General features: G+C 69.1%; 1 protein-coding gene across 1 annotated transcript in view; it reads left to right on the forward strand.

Moving 5' to 3' along the window:
- CHC_T00003611001 (hypothetical protein) overlaps window positions 1-139 on the forward strand; it is a 789-nt gene extending 650 nt beyond the window's left edge. Inside the window, exon 1 of the mRNA XM_005714454.1 lies at window positions 1-139. This exon is cut by the window's left edge and continues 650 nt beyond it. Within this exon, the coding sequence (XP_005714511.1) occupies window positions 1-139 (139 nt within the window).
- The last annotated feature ends 1,423 nt before the right edge of the window (window positions 140-1,562 follow it).

The following is a 1,562-nucleotide window of genomic DNA, read 5'->3' on the forward strand; positions in this document are numbered from 1 at the left end:
TACCGACCCCGCGGGGTTGGCGCGCGGCGCACGGGGCCGTCGCGCAGCTCGCCGCCGCGGGCGTCCTCGCGCCCGCCGAGCGAACGCAGGGGGAACGCACGGAACGCACGCAGCCACTTGCGCTGCCGCACGTGCTTGACCGCCTCTTCGACGATGACGCCTCGCCGCAGCTGCGACGCCGCCGCGCGCCATCGTGGGTCATGGACGCCGTCACGGAGCGCGTCGAGGCCATGGGCAGCGCCGCACTGGCCGCCCCGGACTTGCGCTACCTGGGCTGCGCGAGCCCCGCGGAGGTGGTGGAGGTGCGCGCCGAGGAGCTGCAGAGGGGAAAGGTGCGCCTGCCGCTGTTCGACGGCCTCCGCTGGGAGGAGGTGCACGGGCTGTGCACGCTGGCGCTCGTCCCCGCGGCGTATGAGATGATGTCCGTGCTGGACGGCGGCAACTTGCCGCTCAGGTTTGTTGGACTCGGCTGGCTCCTGTCGTTTGGTGGCCTGGTCTCGTACCCGCAAAGCGGGGAGCTGTGGATGAAGTTTAAGGAAACGCTGGACAAGTACTCGGTGAAACAGGGGTAGCGCGTTAGGGAATGCTGTGTGTAAATACCGTAGAGGCAGTTTTTTTGGAGTTGTGTTGTGTGTGTTTGACACACACACACACACGGCGCGTTGGCGACGCGGAGGACGTGAGGCCGACGTTTAGTTGGGAGCAAGCCGGGTTGTAGGCGGGCGTCTGTAAGGCGCGGGCATGTGAAAGTGTCGGCGCGCGAAGCGCCGGTCAGCCCTCCCTGACGGCAATGTCGGGGAGTGTGCCACCGCGCGTGCTTCGCGCCGGCGTGCATCGTCCGTGCAGCCTGCAGCCGCGGTGCACGGGCATCCTCGAGGACGTGTGCGCAGCCATTCGCGGCGCGCCCCCTCCGCGCGCCCCTCGTCGTGTCACGCCCCCGATTCCACACCCGCGCGCCCGGAACAGCGCCGCCGTGCGCTGCGCTGGCACACCCATGACGTCGCCGCCGCGCCTCGCCCGGCACAGCCGCAGCACAGCGCCGCGCTGCCGCCGGCACACTGCCCGCCGGCACGCATGCCTGGCCTGGCATGCAGCCGCGGAAACTGGCAGCTGCCAGTTGCGCATCCCGCTATTTCTGCCAGAAACATGCTTGCGCGCAGGACGCTCGCTCCTTTATATGGAACCTCCTGCTGCTGCTGCTGCTGCTGCCGCCGCCGCCAACACCGTGTCCGCCTCCGTAATACTTGTACCCTTCGAAGGGTTTGTACCGTAGCTAAACTTTGCGGTAGCCTGGGAGAAATCTAAATTCAACCGGTGCCAGCAGCGTCATCCGCAAAATCCCCCAGCGCCTCCGCAAAATCACTTTGCCACCCACCACTCCCGCTTCCACCCACCGCCGCCTCCTCGCATCGGCGCGCGATCCCCGCCGCCGCCCACGCCCTCCCTCTACCCCATCCGCCGCCCACGCCCTCCCCCTAACCCCATCCGCCGCGCCGCGATGCCGTCCCCGCGCCCGCGGCTCCGCACGCCTGCTTGCGCCGCCCGCCGCGCGCCCGGGCCTG

This window comes from Chondrus crispus, genomic scaffold (genome assembly GCF_000350225.1).
Source record: "Chondrus crispus Stackhouse genomic scaffold, scaffold_2, whole genome shotgun sequence".
NCBI lineage: Eukaryota > Rhodophyta > Florideophyceae > Gigartinales > Gigartinaceae > Chondrus > Chondrus crispus.